General features: G+C 59.5%; 2 protein-coding genes and 1 long non-coding RNA gene across 13 annotated transcripts in view; all 3 read left to right on the top strand.

Moving 5' to 3' along the window:
• Positions 1–3,608: 3,608 nt before the first annotated feature.
• GRIN1 (glutamate ionotropic receptor NMDA type subunit 1) overlaps positions 3,609–20,157 on the top strand; it is a 31,675-nt gene continuing 15,126 nt past the window's right edge. For 3 of the 9 annotated variants that reach the window (XM_050759793.1, XM_050759798.1, XM_050759799.1), the window contains exons 1-5: positions 4,222–4,935; positions 7,264–7,398; positions 11,411–11,587; positions 14,147–14,209; positions 15,007–15,107. In XM_050759793.1, the coding sequence (XP_050615750.1) occupies positions 4,678–4,935; positions 7,264–7,398; positions 11,411–11,587; positions 14,147–14,209; positions 15,007–15,107 (734 nt within the window). In that variant the 5' untranslated portion in view covers positions 4,222–4,677. Of the gene's footprint in view, positions 4,936–7,263; positions 7,399–11,410; positions 11,588–14,146; positions 14,210–15,006; positions 15,108–20,157 lie in introns of all 9 variants that reach the window. The other 6 variants (XM_050759796.1, XM_050759797.1, XM_050759800.1 and 3 more) reach the window with 3 other exon arrangements.
• Positions 11,604–14,139, top strand: LOC126937032 (mucin-6-like). Of its 3 annotated transcripts, XM_050760213.1 has the most exons (3): positions 11,604–13,063; positions 13,097–13,330; positions 13,364–14,139. In XM_050760213.1, exons 1-3 carry the CDS (start codon positions 12,651–12,653, stop codon positions 13,674–13,676), a joined length of 960 nt encoding a protein of 319 aa, XP_050616170.1. In that variant the 5' UTR covers positions 11,604–12,650; the 3' UTR covers positions 13,677–14,139. The 3 variants fall into 3 exon arrangements, with proteins under 3 accessions (XP_050616170.1, XP_050616169.1, XP_050616171.1); XM_050760212.1 differs by having other exon boundaries at positions 13,097–14,139; XM_050760214.1 differs by having other exon boundaries at positions 11,604–12,934; positions 13,080–14,139.
• On the top strand, positions 15,116–18,602 carry LOC126937152 (uncharacterized). The gene is made up of 2 exons (XR_007719652.1): positions 15,116–18,121; positions 18,464–18,602. It is a non-coding gene; the product is annotated as an uncharacterized LOC126937152 (long non-coding RNA).

Below are 20,157 nucleotides of genomic sequence, written 5' to 3' on the forward strand. Positions count from 1 at the left end.
TCTACTAAAAAATACAAAAACCTAGCCGGGCGAAGTGGCGGGCGCCTGTGGTCCCAGCTACTCGGGAGGCTGAGGCAGGAGAATGGCGTAAACCCGGGAGGTGGAGCTTGCAGTGAGCTGAGATCCGGCCACTGCACTCCAGCCTGGGCGACAGAGCCAGACTCAGTCTCAAAAAAAACAAAACAAAAAAAAAAAAACAAACAAACAAAAAAAATTATTATTTTATTTTTTTATTTTTCGCCGGACGCGGTGGTTCATGCCTGTAATCCCAGCACTTTGAGAGGCCAAGGTGGGCAGATCATGAGGTCAGGAGATCGAGACCATCCTGGCTAATACAATGAAACCCTGTCTCTACTAAAAATACAAACAATTAGCCAGGCGTGGTGGTGGGTGCCTGTAGTCCCAGCTACTCGGGAGGCTGAGGCAGGAGAATGGCGTGAACCCAGGAGGTGGAGCTTGCAGTGAGCCGAGATCGCACCACTGCACTCCAGCCTGGGCGACAGAGCAAGACTCGGTCTCAAATGTATATATATGTATATATATAATTTTTATTTTTAGTAGAGACAAGGTTTCACCATGTTGGCCAGGCTGGTCTCGAACTCCTGACCTCAGGTGATCCTCCCGTCTTGGCCTCCCAAAGTGCTGGGATGACAGGTGGGAGCTGCCGCGCCCGGCTGGGAGATGTTCTTTCTAGACCTCACCTGGGAGTCACACACCATTACCTCTGCCACGTTCTATTCGTTACAGGAGAGGCCGTAAGTCCAGGAGAATCGAGCTTCTCCTGCTGAAGGAGGTGGTGTTAAAACCACTACCAGTACTATCACTCTCCGCCTTTTATTCTGCATTCTGTTTCTTGAGACCACGCGCCGCTACGTGGAATGGTCTCAGGTGCTCGTGTGTTTGTGCTCCACGACGTCAGAAAGTCCAGCCTTTGCACTGCTGCGTCCCCACCCTTAGAACAGCATCTGGCACACAGGAGGTGCTCAGTAAATGTGCCTAGTGGAGTAAATGTCGGTGTGCAGTACCGCCCACAGTCGGATCTGTGGGGACACTGTGATGAGGAAGATGGCTACCAGGAAAGGTGGAATTCGGAAAGTCAGGACAGGGAGAGAGGAGGGACTTGTGGAGGCAGGAAGGTATGGGAGCTGGACCAGCTCCAGGGCTGGTGGGAAAGCCTCGCTGGTGTTGGGGGCTGGCCTTCTGTGAGGGTCCCTGGGCTCCCCTAGGTCAGGGCAGAGATCCTGACCCCAGTCTAGCTCTTTAGTGGGGGTCAGGCCCAAGATGGCTAGCTCTGTTTCCTCTACGTGGCTTGGCAGCCCCTCTAGGAGCTGGCACGGGAAGCAGGCCTGTCCTCCGCGCCCTTGGCCAGCCTCGGCTGGGGTGGGTGGGTGGAGACGCTTCTGCCCGCCCCTCCCTACCTGTCAGCCTCCTCCTCTCAAGCAGCCTTCCTCTGGACCGAAATGTGTCCTCAGGTGACTCTCGAGCCCCAGTTCTCAGGGTCTCCCCTGCAGGGGATGTAGAGCTGGGGTCCTGTCCCTGCTTATGATCTGCCCAAAATCCTAGGGAGAGCCCTGATTGGCAACCCCTCGGCCAATGGACTGAGGCCAGGGCGGGACTGCACCCGATTGACAGCCCTGACTAGAACTAGGCTGGCTTCGGGGTGGAGCAGCTCCCTCCCGCCGGGGCCGCAGCTGTCAGAGTAGGCAGGGAGGTCTCCGCAGAGGGGAGACTGTCCCACAGTGGCCCAGGGCAGAGCAGCACTTCCCTCCCCACCCAGCGCCTGACTGCTGGTCAGGGCCCATCCCAGGGCAGCGCCCCAGGTCTCTGGTCCTCCCCACAGCCTTTGTCCCTCCAGGTCTTAGAGGGGTCTGAGTCCAGGCTCATCTGTTGTGGCACCACTACCCCCTCCCTCATGGTTGTGGAAGAAGCCCATGGGGGAAAAATGCAGAGCAGAACCCAGGAAAGACTGCTGGCAGGAGTAGCTGCAGCCTGGAGGCACGGCCTCCACCCCGTCTCCGTCGTGGGCATCTGCCAAGGGGTCTTGAACAGAAGCTTGGGGACGCACACAGTCTGGTGGGGCAGTGGTGCGCTGGCAGACCGGCTCCCTGAGTAGAAAAGGAAAAGCCCTGGTGTGCGGGTTTGATGATTTCCCTGGCAGCATAAATAATCCCATTGTGGCTAATTTCAAGGCCTGACTGTAACAGCTGCTGGCAGGTGTCTGAACATTTAACAATCGGCTCTCCAGGGTCAGCGGGAGTTGCTCCAGCACCCCACAGGGTAGGGGTGGGTGGGTGGAGCCAGGGTCTCTACTGCAGCCTCCAACCCCTTTCTTCCATGCTGATGAGGAGTCATCTGGGCTCAGGTCTACCCCCACGCAGCTGCCAGGCTCTGGCCTGCCTGAGGCGCAAGGTTTTTGTTTTGTTTTTTGTTTTTTGAGATAGAGTTTTGCTCTGTTGCCCAGGCTGGAGTGCAGTGGCGCAATTTCAGCTCAGGGCAACCTCTGCCTCCCACATTCAAGTGATTCTCCTGCCTCAGTCTCCCAAGTAGCTGGGATTACAGGTGCCTGCCACCATGCTTGGGTAATTTTTATATTTTTAGGAGAGACAGGGTTTCACCACGTTGACCAGGCTGGTCTCGAACTCCTGACCTTAGGTGATCCGCCTGCCTTTGCCTCCCAAAGTGTTAGGATTACAGGCGTGAGCCACTGTGCCTGGCTGAGGCGGAAGTTTGGAGATGGGCCACAAACTCCTGGAGTTTGGGAGTGGGGCCAGCTTCCTCCCCCTGAGCAACCCCCACGCACCTTCCTGAAAGCCCACAGAAGGGGTGAAGGGCCCAAGGCGGATGAGCCTTCCTCTGTGTGCCTCAACCCAAACAGGGAGAGGCGGGGGTCTGCAGCAGGGTACAGGCAGGTGATCCCCCAAGGAAAGAATTCCCTGGGCCGGGCGCGGTGGCTCAAGCCTGTAATCCCAGCACTTTGGGAGGCCGAGACGGGCGGATCACGAGGTCAGGAGTTCGAGACCATCCTGGCTAACACGGTGAAACCCCGTCTCTACTAAAAAATACAAAAAACTAGCCGGGCGCAGTGGTGGGCTCCTGTAGTCCCGGCTACTCGGGAGGCTGAGGCAGGAGAATGGCGTAAAAACCCGGGAGGCGGAGCTTGCAGTGAGCTGAGATCCGGCCACTGCACTCCACCCTGGGCGACACAGCGAGACTCCGTCTCAAAAAAAAAAAAAAAAAAAAAAAAAGAATTCCCTGTATTGAGAGAGAAGGGGCCAAGAGAAGGAGCTTGTCAAACACCGCAGCCCCTCCCCCTCCTCTCAGCTCCAGGGGGTCCCTGGTGCCAGTGTTTGGCAGATGGAGAGAACGGCAAGCGGGAGAGGGAGTGTGACCCCTGTGGGCACATGACTTCCCTCGCTGCACTGCTCCGGATAGCAGAGGTGTGGGGACGACCCTGCTTTGTCACCACTGGGGGCGTTTGCTGTTAGGTCTGCAGAATCCTCAGTTGCTATTGGAAATGGTGACATCACTGGCAGGGGCGGAGCTCCAGCCTTCCTTCAAGTTAGGGAGGGGGACAAAGACAGGGTGGTGTGGACCAGAGGGATGGGTAAGGCTCTGGAAAAGGGGGCGCTGGGAGCGTATTGCGAGGGACTGGAGATGGAGAGAGGAGCGGAAGCTGAGGGTGTGAAACGGCTGGCCCCGAACACACCTCGCGGGGCTCCAGTGATTCCTGGTGTCCGACCTCAGCCCCACTCAGTGCGGGTCCAGTCTCCAGGCTCTCGCGGAAGGCCTGGCTGAACACATGTGGCAGCCACGGTCACCCTCCCTATTCCTCTTAGCCCGAGGAGGGGGATCCCAAGTTACATGGCCACGTAGACGGAGCCTCTCCCTCATTTCTGAACCTTGTGGGGGAGCGGACCCAGAGGCATGGTTTAGGGCCTCCCCCACCCCTCTAGAGCTCCAGCCTGCAAGAGTCAGGACCCGAATATTGCTGACTGTGGGTGACGACTCGTGCGCGCACACACACATGCGAGCAGGCACGACACGTTCGGTCATATTGAAAGGCACGCAAGGGTGGTGCGGGCTGCACGCGGTGACACGGACCCCTCTAACGCTCCCAAACTGAGCTCCCTGCAGGTCCCCGACAGCAGAGGCCACTGTCCCAGGACCCCTCCAGGCACGCGCTCACACGCACACGCGCGCTTCCCGGCTCACGCGCGCTCCGACACACACGCTCACGCGAACGCAGGCGCACGCTCTGGCGCGGGAGGCGCCCCCTTCGCCTCCGTGTTGGGAAGCGGGGGCGGCGGGAGGGGCAGGAGACGTTGGCCCCGCTCGCGTTTCTGCAGCTGCTGCAGTCGCCGCAGCGTCCGGACCGGAACCAGCGCCGTCCGCGGAGCCGCCGCCGCCGGGCCCTTTCCAAGCCGGGCGCTCGGAGCTGCGCCCGGCCCGCTTCAGCACCGTGGACAGCGCCGGTCGCGTGGGGCTGCGCCCGGAGCCCCTGCGCGCGCTGCCGCGCCCCTTCCCTCTGCCGACGTCCCGGGACCGCCGCTCCGGGGGAGACGTGGCGTCCACAGCCCGCGGGGCCGGGCGAGCGCAGGACGGCCCGGAAGCCCCGCGGGGAATGCGCCGAGGGCCCCGCGTTCGCGCAGCGCAGAACCAGGCCCGCGGCCCGAGCCCATGAGCACCATGCGCCTGCTGACGCTCGCCCTGCTGTTCTCCTGCTCCGTCGCCCGTGCCGCGTGCGACCCCAAGATCGTCAACATTGGCGCGGTGCTGAGCACGCGGAAGCACGAGCAGATGTTCCGCGAGGCCGTGAACCAGGCCAACAAGCGGCATGGTTCCTGGAAGATCCAGCTGAACGCCACCTCCGTCACGCACAAGCCCAACGCCATCCAGATGGCTCTGTCAGTGTGCGAGGACCTCATCTCCAGCCAGGTGCCCTCCCCCACCTCCGTCCCCCACCTCCTCCTCCTCCTCCATACTGCACCCCCACACCCCCAGTTTCATTCCATCCTTTCCGTGCTCCCTTCCTCCCTGGAAGACACCACCCCGGAGTCAGCTGGCTGCTTCCGGGAGGCCCTTGTCTCACTAGGAACCAAACACCAGGGTCTGCTGACTCCCCTATCTTGGCCTCAGACTAGTCACCTGCCACCTTGGCTGGTCCTCAGAGGGTCCCTGGGGTTCCAGGCCCTGACTGGTGTGTGCAGACGTGGGGCTGGAGTGTGTCAGTGTGGGGGTGTGTATTCCGGGTATGGGGGCAGAAGTGCCCGTCCAGCTACATGCCCGCCCTGCAGAGCTTTAAACAGGACGGGGCCTGGGGCCATCTTTGTTTCTGCTTCCAGGTTCTCCTGCCCTTTTTTTCTACCCTTCCCCCGACCCATGGGTCTGCCTGGGAAGGGTAATGGCTCAGGTGCCAAAGCAGGGCGCTTTGTGGGAGTGGGAGTGGGGGTGCACACGCGAGAGGCGTCAGGGCATGGGAGCTGTCGGCAGCCAGCGCTGCGGGGGAGGATGCGGCTCCTGGGATTTTGCCTGTCGGAGCTGTCCGCCCCTGGGCCGAGCGCCTGCTGAATTCCAATGAGACTGCAAGGATCTGCAATGCAGCCCTTTATGTAAGAGGCAGGACAGACATCCAGCCTAGCACTGCTCACACGTGCCTACTTGGTGGACACACCACATCTGTAGACATGCATGCTCACGCACACACCAAATGTTACATCAGCACACACTCATGCACCTCAGCATCACACATGTATGCTTACTTGCATACATGCAGATCCATGGACACCTGCTCATGTGCCACACACGGCTTGGCATGCATTCCCAGAGGCACATGCAAACATGCACACTTACACACACGGTTCCAGTCATGCACACGCATGTACACAAACAGACATGCTGGGGCATGTGATGCGTATAACCATACCCTAGCACATGCGCGAACGCCTGCATGGTCACACACGGACCTACGGGCCTTTGCCAGGCACCTCTGGGTGCAGGTTGGAGGCAAGAGCTGGGGGAGGGAGAACCACTTCAAACAGCTGCGGCTGCACGCCAGAGTTCTTCTCAGAAATCCTCCTTCCCCACCTCACAATCCACCCCCATGCCCCAGTCCAGGACACCAGGGGATGGGACTGGGGGGACGCGTCTATAGCCAGTGGCTGCGGTCACATGTTCCATCTGGGACTGGGGAGGGACACGGAAGGTGGACTTGGGAAATCCGGGAGGGGCCATTCCTGGGGAATTGCTTCAACTCACGCCCGTGTTGCTGTCTGTCTGTGGGCATGGTCCCTGGAGCAAAGGCAATGCCTGTAGCTACCACTCACAGAACACACCCCCTGGTCAGGTACTGTCCTGCCACGTGGGGCCATGCAGTACACCCCGTCCCCCTTCGCCGAAGCTCTAAGAGGCACAGGCAGAGCTGGGGACAGACTCAAGTCCTTGTTGTGTGAAGGTGGTGTGGACCCCACCTTGGGAGGGGCTGGGGAGAGAGGGAAGGTGTCAGTTCCAGGGGGCTGAGCCGCTGGCTTTAGATCTGCCCCATGGGGCCTTGGTCATGGGCAGGGAGGCTGGGCTGCACCCCCAATGCCTCCCTTCCCTTCCTTGACGATGAGGCCAGCACTCAAAGTAAGGGCTGGGTGTTGTTCAGACGGAGCCCACCTCAGGCCCCGCCCCTGGAGACACCAGCAGAAGGGACCTCGGCCTCTTTGGCGGCTCCTAGCTGCTTCCCTCTGAAGTCCAGTACTGGCCATCGGAGCTGCCTGCCCTGTCTCGGGATGTGAGCTGGCCCCACCCCTGGCCCATCAGGAAGGACGGGTGGGTTCTGAGCATCAAGGCCAACATGATGCAGGAACAGCTGTCCTCCCCAGTCCACCCTGGGTGCGTCCTGTGCTCAGGGTCCCCGGGACATCCCCAGGACAGGCCTTCATCTGGCCCTTGAGGGGCGCAGCCCCTGCAGGGCCCCGGTCAGCAATGTGAGAAGAGTGAGGGGAGGTCCGGGTGGGGTCTGCTCTCCCCTGTGTCCCCTTAGCCCCTGCTCTGCCTCTGCCCCTCTGCGATTGACTGATAAAGGATGATGATGGGGTCTCCCTCCCCCGCTCTGTGGGCATGTGTGCATCTGGGCCTGGGCATGTAGCATGTACCCAAATTGTGCCCCCACCCCTCTTAGCCTTCTGGGTTCAGCCTCTGCTGTTTCCGGATCTCAGCCTCTAGCCCAGTGCCTGGCCCACCCCTGGCTCAAGCTGTCCCCGTCTCCTGTGTCCACAGGTCTACGCCATCCTAGTTAGCCATCCGCCTACCCCCAACGACCACTTCACTCCCACCCCTGTCTCCTACACAGCCGGCTTCTACCGCATCCCCGTGCTGGGGCTGACCACCCGCATGTCCATCTACTCCGACAAGGTAAGCCTGACTGCCAGACCAGGCCTGCCGGCCCTCAGCCCCAGTGCACAGCCCGGCCACTCCAGGAGCAGCGGGCCGACCCGCTCACATGGAACTCACACACCACACACTCACAGCCACACAGCTCCCCCATATTCATGCACGTCTGCACGCTCTCACGTGTCCAACTCACACATCTGCAAACACAGTCACATGCACACTCACATACTCTTACACACACAATACACTCTCTCACGAATAAGGAGGGCTCACATGGAGCCCAGCACGTGCCCCCAGCCCAGAGCAGGCCAAAGGGAGGGGGCACACCTCACACACTCACACATCACACACTCACACATTCATACTCACAGCACCCACACACGACGCTGCTGTGCTCACCCTCCCCACACATGCACACCGGCACACCCACGGATTCACACAAAGTCACACACAATCACTGGCACAGGCACCAGTGACACACCCTCAGGAGGAGAGGGCCCATGGGCTGGGAGAAGGGATGGCTGGGAGGCTTTCCAGACAGGTGGACTTTGAAGGGAAGTTTGGAGAGCTGGGGGTTGCTCCAGGAGGAAAGGGGTGTGCACACAGCCAGGGTGGTGGGGCCAGCCTTTCCCACTGCAGGCATGGGTGGAGAGCAATGTCTGCCTGGCGTAAATGAGGATGCAGCTCAGGGCGGGGCGCTGGCCTGGGGGCTTCCAGCCTCTAGGGCTGAGGGGACCTTTGCTCAGCGTCCTGCAGACCCTCCTGGCCCACAGGCTAGGAGGAGGGCCTCTGTCCGATCCTGGAACAGCCGCTGAAGAGGGGGGAGGTCATCCAGTCAGTTTTGCAGGAAACTCCAAGCCAGAGAGCCACGGGGGCTTGCTCTAGGTCACACAGCCCTCCGTCTACCCAGGATGCAAACTGGGCACTGAGAGGCTGACCAACCTGGGGCCACTGACTGACAGACCTGCAGGGCCACTTGGCAGCGGACACCTAGTTTGGTGCCAGTGCTGAGGAGCCAGAGGGCTGGGCTGTGCAGCCAAGCTTCCGGGTCCCCCATCTTCTCCAAATTCCTCCAGCCCAGAGTCCACAGTCCTCAGTAACATTGCCTTAAAGCACAGGGGTCGCCCCAGCTAGGCCCGGGCTCTTCTGGGAGGATGGAAGGCCCCGGAGGCAGGAGCTGAGAGAGACTGGAACAGCCACCTTCCTGAGGCTCTGAAGGCCCTGGCACGCCCCTCAGCACCCAAACTGCTCCTCCCAGGTGACTTCACCCCTGGCCATGAGAAGGAGGGGGTCTCATTCCTGTGCCCTCAGGCACGACCTCCTTCGCCTTCCTGGGCACCAGTTTCCTCACATGCGAAGGAGAGAACATGGCCTTACCCAGGAAAGCAGCCAGTGGCTCAAATGAAAGCCCAGGGAAAGGGATGCCCCAGGGCAGGGCCAGCCCAGCACGTGCCCCCAGCCCAGAGCAGGCCAAAGGGAGGGGGCACACCTCACAGCTACACCCTGGCCTTACTATGGTCTATACACTACAACCAACCTGTGCCCAAAACATGAACCGGCAAGGCCAGGTCAGAGCTAGTCCAAGATCTCAAGCACAACCTGCCTTGCAGCCACGTCACCAGGTGGACAGAGAGAGGCAGGGGACATTTTTGCACCCCAAGGCACTGCCCCAGGCCACAAAGAGGGAACAGGTGAAAAATAACCTGGAGGCCTCAGAGAACCACAAGATCAGTGTGAGTCCACAGGGACACTGAAGGAACCAGGGCTCACCTGGACAGACACAGAGAACCGAGGCAGAGTGGCGCAGAGCCTGCTCCACTCCCCGCCGTGCCACAGCACTCCCTGGCAGCTTGCGGCCAGGGAAAGCAAGCCAGGGCAAGCGAGCACCACGCTTTCGCCTGGGGAGATGAAGCCTTTAGCCCCAAGAGCGAATTCTCCTTCATACATAGAGTTTAAATTTGGGAGGACTCTGGGCAGCCCCAGGGGATCTTCAAGGCACTATGTGTCATCAAGAACTTCCTGAGCTCAGCTTGTCCAAAGGTGGTGGGCTGCAGGGGAGGGGGTGAGCTCATCCCAGGAACGATTCCACAGAAACCCACGTCCCTTAGGGTGCTATGGGGCCAACACGAAACCTCCTCCATTTCCAAGATTATATGTGGGAGGAGAGGCTGGGGTGGGAGAAAGAGGGGTTCCCAGGGTCTAGAAAGTGTCCCCAGGGTCGTGGGGACAGGGGTGGATAAAAGGAGGGGTTCCCAGGGTCTAGAAAGCGTCCCCAGGTTGGCCGGGCACAGTGGCTCAATCCCAGCACTTTGGGAGGCCGAGACGGGCGGATCACGAGGTCAGGAAATCGAGACCATCCTGGCTAACACGGTGAAACCCCGTCTCAACTAAAAATACAAAAAATTAGCCGGGCATGGTGGCGTGCGCCTGTAGTCCCAGCTACTCGGGAGGCTGAGGCAGGAGAATGGCGTGAACCTGGGAGGCGGAGCTTGCAGTGAGCCGAGTTCCCGCCACTGCACTCCAACCTGGGCGACAGTGTGAGACTCCGTCTCAAAAAAAAAGGAAGTGTCCCCAGGGTGTTAGGGACAGGAGTGGGAGACAGAAGGGGTCCCAGGGTCTAGAAAATGTCCCCAAGGGAGTGGGGATGGGGTAGGAGGAATGGGGTCCCAGGGTCCAGAAAGTGTCCCCAGGGAGGTGGGGACAGGGGTGAGAGGAAGGGGGTCCCAGGGTCTAGAAAGTGTCCCCAGGGTGTTAGGGACAGGGGTGGGAGACAGGAGTGGGTCCCAGGGTCTAGAAAGTGTCCCTAGCGGGGTGGGGACAGGGGGTGGGAGGAAGGGGGTCCCAGGGTCTAGAAAGTGTCCCCAGTGGGGTGGGGACAGGGGTGAGAGGAAGGGGGTCCCAGGGTCTAGAAACTCCCCAGGATGTTAGGGACAGGGGTGGGAGACAGGAGGGGGTCCCAGGGTCTAGAAAGTGTCCCCAGTGGGGTGGGGACAGGGGTGGGAGGAAGGGGGTCCCAGGGTCTAGAAAGTGTCCCCAGTGGGGTGGGGACAGGGTGGGAGGAAGGGGGTCCCAGGGTCTAGAAAGTGTCCCCAGGGTGTTAGGGACAGGGGTGGGAGACAGGAGGGGGTCCCAGGGTCTAGAAAGTGTCCCCAGGGTGTTAGGGACAGGGGTGGGAGACAGGAGGGGGTCCCAGGGTCTAGAAAGTGTCCCCAGGGTGTTAGGGACAGGGGTGGGAGACAGGAGGGGGTCCCAGGGTCTAGAAAGTGTCCCCAGGGTGTTAGGGACAGGGGTGGGAGACAGGAGGGGGTCCCAGGGTCTAGAAAGTGTCCCCAGGGTATTAGGGACAGGGGTGGGAGGAAGGGGGTCCCAGGGTCTAGAAAGTGTCCCCAGCAGGGTGGGGACAGGGGTGAGAGGAAGGTGGTCCCAGGGTCTAGAAAGTGTCCCCAGGGTGTTAGGGACAGGGGTGGGAGGAAGGGGGTCCCAGGGTCTAGAAAGTGTCCCCAGCAGGGTGGGGATGGGGGTGGGAGGAAGGGGGTCCCAGGGTCTAGAAAGTGTCCCCAGGGTGTTAGGGACAGGGGTGGGAGACAGGAGGGGGTCCCAGGGTCTAGAAAGTGTCCCCAGCAGGGTGGGGACAGGGGTGGGAGGAAGGTGGTCCCAGGGTCTAGAAAGTGTCCCCAGCAGGGTGGGGATGGGGGTGGGAGGAAGGGGGTCCCAGGGTCTAGAAAGTGTCCCCAGGGTGTTAGGGACAGGGGTGGGAGACAGGAGGGGTTCCCAGGGTCTAGAAAGTGTCCCCAGCAGGGTGGGGACAGGGGTGGGAGGAAGGGGGTCCCAGGGTCTAGAAAGTGTCCCCAGGGTATTAGGGACAGGGGTGGGAGACAGGAGGGGGTCCCAGGGTCTAGAAAGTGTCCCCAGCGGGGTGGGGACAGGGGTGGGAGGAAGGGGGTTCCCAGCCTCCGGCGGGTGTTCCAGCGGCGGGTGGGAGGGCGGGTCTCCACGGGTCCCCCTCAGCCCGCCCTGCTCCCATCTCCCACAGAGCATCCACCTGAGCTTCCTGCGCACCGTGCCGCCCTACTCCCACCAGTCGAGCGTGTGGTTCGAGATGATGCGTGTCTACAGCTGGAACCACATCATCCTGCTGGTCAGCGACGACCACGAGGGCCGGGCGGCTCAGAAGCGCCTGGAGACGCTGCTGGAGGAGCGTGAGTCCAAGGTGAGGGTCGGCGCCGCAGGCAGGCGCCTGGCGGAGCCGAGGTGCAGGACGGGCCGCCGTGTGTCTGTGGCTCCGTGTGTGACACCCTCTTCTTTCCATCGTGCATGGTCAGCACCACCACGTCTGGCGAGCGCCCGCCCCAGCCTGTCCTCGGCTCATTTCACTCGCTTTTGCCATTAGTCGAAATCTCCTTCGTGTCAGTCCCTGCGGGGCGAGGGCCAGACCACCTGGAGCTCCGCAAACACCCCTGCCCCGCGCCGCCCCGCGCTGCCCCGCGCCCTCGTCCCTTCCTCCTGCCCGCGCCCCTCGCTCCCTGGAGGCCCCAGCCGGGCTCGGGACTCGTCACCCTTCCCGCCCACCCTGTCCTGAGTTCCCAGCAGCCTCCCTCTGGGCAAGGTCTCCCCTGTACATGGCCCGCACATACCGCCCCTGCAGTCCTGTCCCCTCCCGGCTGGGCCCATTCCCTGTCCTCCCCCGCGTGGCCTCCCCTGAAGCTCTGCAACTCACAGCTCAGCAAAGCCCCATCCACAGACACCTGCCCCCCAGCCCAGACAGCCCCGTGGGCTCCACTCCCCTCCTTGCCCCCACCACAGGGCTCCCTCGGCACTCCTCACCAAGACCAATTAGCCACCTGGTTCTAGGACACACTGACCCCAACACAGCCAGGCGTCCACTCTGTGGGGCTGCAGAGAGATCAGAGCTGGGATTTGAGGGGGTCCAAGAGACCCCTGCCCCCTTCCTTACCACTCCCATTTGCAGTCTGGGGCAGAGCTGGTGCTTGGCTGCAGGACCCCTAGAGCCCTGGGTGCTCAGCACCTGGGCCGGCTCCTGGTCAAGCAGTGGGAGGAGGCCCAGGCTGAAGAGGGCCAGACCTACGGGTGGCTGGGAGCATGTTTCGTGTCAGAGCTGGCTTCATTGAACTTAGGGCCAACCTGGCACCCCCAAAGCACCACAGGACCCGGGAGGGACCAGAGGGCACGGGTCGGGGGTAAAGCCAGGGGCAGACCAGAAGGTCCTGGAAGTCCTGTCGTGGGGGTTCTGCTGAGTCTTGGGTGGGAGGGGCATGAGCACCAAGGGCCTCACCCAAGACAGTGCCCCTCACCCCAGTGCCCGACAGGCCCCTCACCTTCTGGCGTGCCCACCCACGGCCATGGACTCCCATAACACACTCACCCCTGCACACCCAACCGCTTTCATTCACAGGTGCACGCACACATTTCCATCACATTCCACACCTCCAGCCACAGGCTCAGGCCACGCTTGCCTCCATGCAGCTCCAGCGCCACACACACACCTGGACACATGCACAGGTGCACTCCTCACACACACATCTGTACACACGCACAGGTGCGCTCCTCACACACCTGGACACGCGCACAGGTGCACTCCTTCACACACACACCTGGACACGCGCACAGGTGCACTCTTCACACACACACCTGGACACGCGTTCAGGTGCGCTCCTCACACACACACCTGGACACGCGTTCAGGTGCGCTCCTCACACACCTGGACACGCGCTCAGGTGCACTCCTCACACACACACCTGGACACGCGCACAGGTGCACTCTTCACACACACACCTGGACACGCGTTCAGGTGCGCTCCTCACACACACACCTGGACACGCGTTCAGGTGCGCTCCTCACACACACACCTGGATACACGCACAGGTGCGCTCCTCACACACCTGGACACGCGCTCAGGTGCACTCCTCACACACACACCTGGACACGCGCACAGGTGCGCTCCTCACACACCTGGACACACGCACAGGTGCGCTCCTCACACACACACCTGGACACGCGCACAGGTGCGCTCCTCACGTGCATGCTCACCCTCACTTGCGCCGGCCAGCACACACACAGACATGCACGCACGCACACGCACACACACACATGCACACGCACACGCACACACACAAAGGCGTGCTCAGACCATCTGGCCCTTCCGCAACCTTCACAGGCTTTTGCAGACTAACCCTCCCATTCAGATACCCACAGGTGCATGCCACCCCTGCAGATGCACATATGCACACACACCCTCTTGGGCACATATGCGAGCCGATGGGCATGGGCACCCCAGTTAGTGAGGACACCTCGGTCTCTTGAGAGGCAGAGGGAGGCCAAGGAGAGGGAGGGGGAGGGACATGGGGACAGGCCCCGGGGGGCTGCTCACCTCCCACTCAGGACTGACACGGGTTGGAGTGGGCACTGCTGGGGCCACACAGCAGGTGCATGCAGGGTGGGGGTGGCAGGTGGGGCTCCCTCCGAATGGTGGACGCGGACAGGGCCTCCCTTTCTCCTGAGAACGACCGTTTCCAAGAGCACAGCTTCGTGGCAGGGAGCCTCCATGGCCCCACCCCCACGACCCTCACCCCCCCCAGCTCCGCCCCCGGCCCCCAGCCCCGCCCGGGGCCTCGGTGTTTGCGAGCTCCAGGTAGGAGCCCGTCTGCAGACGTGCCGAGGAGGTGGTGTGATTGCTTTAGCGCCGTCATTTTCAACCGTTTATAATCTTCTTCTGTGTCTGCATATTTTCTCTGTGCACATTATTCATCAGAGTAAAAAAAGGAACTATGAAAACCTCGACCAACTGTCCTATGACAACAAGCGCGGACCCAAGGTATATATGCATGGACGTGCACGCCACCCACGGCTAGGGAGCCCTGGCCTCGGCGCCTCGGCCACTAGGGCCACTGTCTGGCCCAGCCGCCGAGCCGCAGGCCCAAGCAATGAGGAGAGGCAGCCGGCAGCAGGCAGGAGAGGGCAGGCAGGAGAGGGCAGGCGTGGCGGCGTGGGTGCCTGAGGCCCACCCGCCGTGACCCTAGCCTGCACCCTCGAGGCAGGCGCGGCTGCAGGAGGAGCTGCTCTCCGGGAAGTGCATGCGAATCTCCGGGACCCCCAGGGTTTCCTCGTGGAACCCGGGAGGGAGCCCGCCCGCCTGGCCACCCGCTCGCCGGGGCTGGGCTGCTCCTGCGGGGGCCTGCGGAATCAGACCTCAGAGGACCTCCCATGGTTTTGGAAAAGTCAGCCCCATCTCTTTTCCTGGTTGCATTCCAAAACTCTTTTCTGTTTCCCGTCCGCTGCACGCCTCCTGAGTCTGGGTCCACTTCAGCTTGCATGCTCAGTGCAAAGATGAGGACAGGAGTGAGGTGGAGAGAGAGACCCAGAGAGAGAGCAGAGAGAGCACAGAGCGAGCACAGGTGAGCGCACAGGCTGAAGACAGGACAGGACCGGAGAGGCGAGGCCAGGCCAGGCGAGGACTGAGGAAGGCAGGCAGAGGCGCAGGTGGCAGGCGCAGACCATGGCAGCCCTAGCTAAGCTGCCTCGGGGTTCCCAGCGGCTCCAGCCCGACTCTCACCCCTGAGGTGCTATGTCCCCTGCCCCAGCCGCCTGCTAACATTCTTGTTCACACCGCAGGCAGAGAAGGTGCTGCAGTTTGACCCAGGGACCAAGAACGTGACAGCCCTGCTGATGGAGGCAAAAGAGCTGGAGGCCCGGGTCATCATCCTTTCTGCCAGGTGAGGCTGGGCAGGGCCCTACTCACTGCACACAGGGTGCTACCTGGCCAAGCACCCGCCATCTGAGCCAGAGCTGGGACATTCTTGGGCACAGTGACCTTCAGCTTCCGAAGCACCTTCACCAAGGACAGCCACACCCCACCCACTCCCACGCCCACACTCCTATCGGCATGGCTGATGTGACACCCTCCATCTGTGCCTCCCTCCCTGGGCCCTTCCCCATTCCACAGTCACATACTGCCTCTGCCCTGAGCTGGGCTGTGGGAGAGGGAGATGGAGGAGACCCTGCCCTTGGGAATCTCCGCAACTCAAGGGGGCAAACCTGTGCAAACAAGGCCCAGGGCTGGGGCCAGGGACGAGGCCCAGGGAAGTGATGTGCAGATGTGCCAGGCGAAAAGGCCCATGGCAGGGAGAGGGCCAGACTTCCCAACGGAAGGGTTGCAACAACTGGAGCAGCAGCTTAAGGGGAAATCAGTTAGGTACCCGGGAAATCAGGCTGCTCTGGACAGGGTCCGGTGCCACAGATCAACCTCGGGAGAAGCCTACTGTAAAAAGCTCCCTATTTGCAAATGGCTAGGTTCTTCTGGGAAGGGAAAGGCTGGGTTACTGGGAATAGGAAAAGCAAGAGTAGGGAAGGGCAGGGTGAGTAGCCTTGCCTCATGGGACAGCCAAAACCCCACTGTCCCTGACCTAAAAGCTCTGCTAGGCTCCAACAGAGCGGAGCAAAACAGCATCGAAACGCCCAGAGGAACACAGCCCAGCCCTCCAGCCCTGCATATGGGAAAGAACCAGCGACACTCTCAGTCCCAGGGCAGGCCACCATTTCCATGGGTCCGTCAAACGAACCTCTGGCACGGAGACAGGTGCAGCCCCCTCACCAGGGCAGAGCGCAGGGTGGGGCCAGCCAGGGCTCCTCGGGCTAGAAGGCAGGAATCTCCCCAGCCCAAGGCAGGGTTATTGCTTAGAGCTGCCCACGGGGCCTCACCTGCTTCTCCTGCAGCTGCTATAAAAAGGCACTAATCATCCCCCATTACGCCCCCCGCACTCAGCTTTAGGCTCATAGGTCTCTTGTCCACTCTACTCATCCAACTGTGGGCCCCAGGGAGGGATGGCCTGGCTCCAGGAAAAAAGATTTTTAAAGATTTGACCAGGCAAGGTACGCGTACGCACTGGTCCCAAGGAAGGAATGCCCCGCCCAGAAAAAAGCCCCGCCCAGGGAAAGACCCGCCCAGATAAAAGTCCCGTCCAGAGAAAGCTCTGCCCAGAAAAAAGAACTGCCCAGGGAAAGCCCCGCCCAGAAAAAAGCCCCGCCCAGGGAAAGCCCCGCCCAGAAAAAGGACCAGCCCAGGGAAAGCCCCACCCAGAAAAAAGCCCCGCCCAGGGAAAGCCCCACCCAGAAAAGAAGCCCCGCCCAGGGAAAAAACTCCGCCCCAAAGAAAGCCCCGCCCAGGGAAAGCTCCGCCCAGAAAAAAGACCAACCCAGGAAAAGCCCAGCCCAGAAGAAAGCCCCGCCAAGGGGAAGCCCCGCCCAGGGAAAGCTCCGCCCAGGGAAAGCCCCGCCCAGAGAAAGCCCCACCCAGAGAAAGCCCCACCCAGAGAAAGCCCCACCCAGGGAAGGCCCCGCCCAGGGAAAGCTCCTCCCAGAAACGTCCCACCCGGGGAAAGCCGCTACTAGGAAAAAGCCCCGCCCAGAAAAAGCACCACCCAGGGAAAGCCCCGCCCAGAAAAAACCCCCTCTGAGAAAAAGTCCAGCCCAGCAAAAGCCCAGCCAGACTCTCAGAAGTTAATTTTCTTTTTTCGTTGTTTTGAGAGGGAGGCTTGCTCTGTCCTCCAGGCTGCAATGCAGTAGCACAATCTCAGCTCACTGCAATCTCTGCCTCCCGGATTCAAGCGATTCTCCTGCCTCAGCCTCTCAAGTAGCTGAGACTACAGACACACGCCACCACACCGGGCTAATTTTCATATTTTTAGTAGAGACGGGGTTTCACCATATTGGCCAGGATGGTCTCGAACTTGTGGCCTCTCTTTTTTTTTTGAAACGGAGCCTCATTCTGTCACCCAGGTTGGAGTGTAGTGGCTCGATCTTGGCTCATTGCAAGCTCCACCTCCCGGGTTCACGCCATTCTTCTGCCTCAGCCTCCCAAGTAACTGGGACTACAGGCACCTGACCCCACGCCTGGCTACTTTTTTGTATTTAGAGTAGAGACGGGGTTTCAACGTGTCAGCCAGGATGGTCTCGATCTCCTGACCTTGTGATCCGCCCGCCTCAGCCTCCCAAAGTGCTGGGATTACAGGCTTGAGCCACCGACCCCGGTCACTTGTGGCCTCTTCTGTTATTTTCTGGATTGTTTACACTTCCCTCACTCATCACAGAGCTGGAGAGAGATTCTGTGGCTGTGATGGGATAAAAGGATGGATAGGCAGGTGAACAAATGAATAGACAGCTGGCTGGGAAGTGGAAGATTTCTTCATCCCAGATGGGGCAACTCAAGGAGTCGATTACCCTAAAACACACCTGTTCCACTGTTGGGCACTTTTGCAATAGACAAGTTCACATCAAGCTAGACCTGCCTGATCCCTACATTCTAACTGGAGTGACCAACAGGACATGGGAGAAAAAATCACATACAAAGCCAATCCACAGAACCCTGCCATGCCCAGGTCCCCAGAGAGAAGGGAGGGGGCATTTTCTCCACTGTTTTCTGTCGGCCAATGAGCCCCTGAGCCATGCACTACAGTCCCACAGGTTGACCCCATGTTGCCAGCCTCAGGGTTAAGGTCATGTTTCCAGACATGGCCCTGAGAAAAAGGCCAGCCCAGGGAAAGGGACATGGTCAGGGCAGACAGGTGCATGCACACAGGAACCATGTGCATACCACACATCCATGCACATGAGCACACTCCACACACCACCTGTGTATGCACATATCATACACACGTGCACAAATGCATGTACACACACTATAGTCATACCACACATACATCTCTACCCACACATGCAGAATCATGGACAGGTCATACACAACACATACACAACCCACACATATACACATGTACCCACATGCCAAATGCATACACTATAGTCATACCACCACATGTACCATGCATACACCATACACACACGTGCACAAATGCATGTACACACCATCACACCACTCATACATCTCTACCCACACATGCAGAATCATGTACAGGTCACACACAACACATATGCATGTGCACACATGCCATATACACACTGCATGTACACACATGCACCATGCATACACCATACACACACGTGCATAAATGTATGTACACACACCATAGTCACACCACACATACATCTCTACCCACACATGCACAATCATGGACAGGTCATACACAACACATACACATGTACCCACATGCCATATACACACCACATGTACCATGCATACACCATACACAACACATACACATGTGAACATATGCCATATACACATCACATGCACCATGCATACACCATACACACATGAGTGCAAATGCATGTACATACACCGTCACACCACTCATACATCTCTACCCACACATGCAGAATCATGTACAGGTCACACACAACACATATGCATGTGCACACATGCCATATACACACTGCATGTACACACATGCATACACATACACACGTGCACATGTGTACACATGCACACATGCACTATCATGTACAGGTCATACACACACACACGTGCATATACACATACAGGTAGAGGCACACACACCACCATATACACCACATACAAAGACACACACTGATATATGCACACCTACATACATGTACCCACAGTACACATGCACATACATCACAACACACATGTGCAGCACACACACCATGTGCACACCCATGCTACATACATGCCATACCCCATGCATATGCATACACTGACCACAGCACACATCAACCACACACCCACCAACATACCTCTTTTTTTTTTTTGGGACAGAGTCTTGCTCTGTTGCCCACGCTGGAGTGCAGTGGCGTGATCTCAGCTCACTGCAGCCTCTGCTCCCTGGGGTTCAAGTGATTCTCCTGCTTCAGCCTCCTGAGTACAGGGATTACAGGCATGCGCCACTGTGCCTGGCTAATTTTTGTATTTTTATTAGAGATGGGGTTTCACCATGTTGGCCAGGCTGGTCTTGAACTCCTGAGCTCAGGTGATCCGCCTGCCTCAGCCTCCCAAAGTGCTGGCATTACAGGCATGAGCCACCACCCGTGGCCTTTTTTTTTTTTTTTGGTGTGTGAGGCAGAGTCTTGCTCTGTCACCCAGGCTGAAGTGCAGTGGCACAATCTTGGCTCACTGCAACCTCGGCCTCCTAGGTTCAAGTGATTCTCGTGCCTCAGCCTCCTGAGCAGCTAGAATTACAGGTGCGGGCTACCATGCCCAGCTAAGTTTTGTATTTTTAGTAGAGACAGGGTTTCACCATGTTGGCCAGGATGGTCTCGAACTCCTGGCCTCAAGTGATCCACCCACCTCAGCCTCCCAAAAGACTGGGATGACAGGCGTTAGCCACTGCCCCCAACTCCAACATACTTTTTTTTTTTTTTAGATGACGTCTCACTCTGTCACCCAGGCTGGAGTGCAGTGGCGCGATCTTGGCTCACTGCAACCTCTACCTTCCAGGTTCAACCAATTCTCCTGCCGCAGCCTCCTGAGTAGCTGGGAATACAGGCATGCACCACCACCCCGGCTGATTTTTTTGTATTTTTTGTAGAGACAGGGGTTTCTCCACGTTGGTCAGGCTGGTCTCGAACTTCTGACCTCAGGCGATCCACCCACCAAAGTGCTGGGATTACAGGCATGAGTTACTGTGCCCAGCCTCCAACATATTTCTTGAATCCGTGCAATGGCTCTGGACTGTGAGGGCTGGAAAGGACTCTCCTCTCATGTGCTGAGCTCCTTGGAATGGAGGCCAAAGTCCCACAGCAGAGGCCAACTGGCCCACCCAGCATGCCCATCTCCCAGGAGTGCAGAGAGGCAAGCCCTGGGTAGCAGCAGGCACAGGCCTTCTTGACCCCAGATCTTCAACCTGTCAC

Source organism: Macaca thibetana, chromosome 15, assembly GCF_024542745.1.
Source record: "Macaca thibetana thibetana isolate TM-01 chromosome 15, ASM2454274v1, whole genome shotgun sequence".
NCBI classification, from domain to species: Eukaryota; Metazoa; Chordata; class Mammalia; order Primates; family Cercopithecidae; genus Macaca; species Macaca thibetana.

Coding starts and splice junctions, on each gene's coding strand:
- LOC126937032 (XM_050760212.1), top strand. CDS start 12,651: ATGAGCACCAAGGGCCTCACCCAAGACAGTGCCCCTCACCCCAGTGCC. Junction 13,064..13,096: donor TGCGCTCCTCACACACACAC/CTGGACACGCGT, acceptor CTCCTCACACAC/CTGGACACGCGCTCAGGTGC.